Source organism: Otolemur garnettii, unplaced genomic scaffold (genome assembly GCF_000181295.1).
Source record: "Otolemur garnettii isolate 467f Iridium unplaced genomic scaffold, OtoGar3 scaffold00205, whole genome shotgun sequence".
Classification (NCBI taxonomy): Eukaryota; Metazoa; Chordata; class Mammalia; order Primates; family Galagidae; genus Otolemur; species Otolemur garnettii.
In genome coordinates, this window is record NW_003852600.1 from 2,229,578 (window position 1) to 2,232,195 (window position 2,618).

General features: G+C 36.5%; 1 protein-coding gene across 1 annotated transcript in view; it reads right to left on the minus strand.

The window, feature by feature from the left end:
- The window catches only part of DOPEY1 (dopey family member 1), a 114,578-nt gene that overhangs the window by 90,670 nt on the left and 21,290 nt on the right, over positions 1–2,618 (minus strand). Inside the window, exon 3 of the mRNA XM_023507792.1 lies at positions 1,345–1,526. Coding sequence (XP_023363560.1) covers positions 1,345–1,526 — 182 coding nt within the window. The remainder of the gene's footprint in view (positions 1–1,344; positions 1,527–2,618) is intronic.

The window sequence follows — 2,618 nt, forward strand, 5'->3', positions numbered from 1 at the left end:
CGAGGGTCCCGGCAGCACACGTATCTGAGACTTCTGTAGCAGCTGACTTTAATCAACACTCTGTATGCTGCAGACTGCTGTGTGCTCCTTCCATGTACTAACTTTCAATTTCATCAACCATCCTATGAGGTCAATAATCTTACTTCAATTTTTCAGATGAGAATACAAATACAGAGAGGTGAATAAAATGGCCTCAAATTACAGAACTAGTTTGACTTTACTAGCTCTGCAGTTACCCACCATCAGGTAGAACCCCCGTGACGACTGCACATGACAGGGGCAGTATGTGTGGGGACAAGGTAACAAATGTAGGTCTCAGCTTCAAGGCCTGTGTGACAGAACCAGTGTCACACTCACTGAGCACTCTAGGGTAGTGCAGCAAGGCCAGCTTTACAGGAGAGAGTCAGTTCAGTTATGAACAGGTAGAGCAATAGCTGACTCTAAAGGTCCACCACACAGAAATTCAAGCATGAGGAGTTCAAAGCTGAAGCTGGCCCTGCAGCCTTCACACTGGAGTAAGCACATAAAGATAAAACCATGTTGAACAGGGCAGCGGGGATGGAGAGATGGAGGCTGCAGCCTGAGATGCACAGGAAGAGCAAATCCAGAGCGCTAATGTAAACGCTAGGAGGATCGTGATGCTGGATTGTTATGTGGGATTTCTGCTAAATGAGTAGACTCTGCTGCCCTTGCCACACACACAGTGGGGAACTGTCTGAGATGGGGGATATGTTCATTTGCTTCACCACAGTAATTGTTTTACTATCGTTACTTAGCTCACAATATCGTGTTGGATATCTTAAACATATACAAAAATTTTTTTATAAGATAAATTATGGGTATGGATAACTTGCTCAAGGAGAGAATATAAAGTGAAACCATAAGAAAACATAGAACTGAGTGAGACCTAAGAAAGTCCATATGTAAAGTTCAGGTAAAAGAGGACAAGCTGGTGAAGGAAGAGTAAAGAAGAATAAACAAGAAAATGTGGTATAACAAAAGCCAAGGGACAGACTATTCAGAAAGAGCATGGTCGACAATACTGAAATGTGCTGAAGAATCAAGGTATCTTAATCTGAGATGAGTGTTCAAGAACATGCCGTAGATAGAATATACCCCAGTACAACAATTTCAAATGAAAACTTCTAATAAATGACATCTAAATAAAAAGAATATGTTAAGGAATGCTCTTCATTGTTTCTGAATAATTTAAATATTTAAGATTTATATCTGAAAATATCTAATCTAAGGAATTTTTAATTTTTAGCTTTTTGTGGAGAAAGCATAAAATAGCTTAGTGACATGTTTATATTATATGTAAATTAATAATAAAATTATTCTTACCTATATAAAAAAAGGTCTTTGGCAAGTCGCTTAGGTCCGATGATCTTGAAGATAATCTCATAGGTTTCGAGTGCCTTCCGGTGCACCCCGCCCGGCAGTGCTGGGTGCAGGCACTGGGCCAGGCGCTTGCCTATGGTCAGCTTCTTGGGCACTACCTGGTACTTCGCATTATTTTGTAAAACCTTAAAGAAAACATTTTAATAAGCTGAGAAAAACGAAAATATTACATTTTACCTTATTTCCATGTTCCAGTACAGTATCATCCAAAGTTATCACTGCAGATCTTTGTTTTGTCACTTAGGTAAATACCTAGATTATCATATGCAAAACTAAAACTGAAGAAATTAAAAATACTTAAGATTTTGATTAAAAATAAATTCATTACATGTTAACAAAGGTAACATATTTTTAGTGATAATACTTTCCAAAACAAATTTATGAGAAAAGGCATTATTTTGGATTTTTTTCAAATCTTTAATATTTAATATGAGAAGATAGTTGAAATGTCACAAGTCAGCCTTCAACCTATTTTTGATGCTTTGTTCGAAATAAATAAAGAAAATTTGGCCTCACCATAGATAGATACGTATAGTAGTTGAACGAGGGGCAATCACTTCTCTGCTATATCACATCGCAGCAGGTAATTCTAATACATATAAGAAAATCTATGAGGTTATAATTGCCCATTTGTTTTCACAAACTTAACTTCCCAATTGGACAAAAGTCATTTCGCTTTATTTATTTAATCATAACATTTCTTTAGAGATAATGGTCAGGGAAGGATTTCTATGAGATTCTGTCTTACAAACCATCCAAAGGAGATTATCTAAGTAACCAAAAGATCTTAGAAATGTAGTCCTTCAGCCTGAACCCAGAAGACAGTATCACAATAAAGCCTTGACAGGACGCCATAAAATGAAGACTCGGAATGAAGACAGAACAACATTCTACGAGTGGAATTAGTCAAAAGATACAAAAGTCCTTTATTTTATGAAAGGAAGCACTGAGGCAACACAGCAGCAAAGCCAGCACTGGGTCTGCTATCATTAAATTTATACTAAAACATATATTTAGACTGCATTCAACAAACACATACATACAGTACAATCCTTGTTCTGTTTTACTACGTATCATCAAAGATTTGAGTATTCTACTCTGTGGTAGCTAGATACAGGGAAATCTGTTTTCATGAATATTCATCGATGAAAACTAATTATGTGCTTAATTAGGCAACTAATTTCCATATTTGATGAATTGCCTTCTTTTTTTTTTTT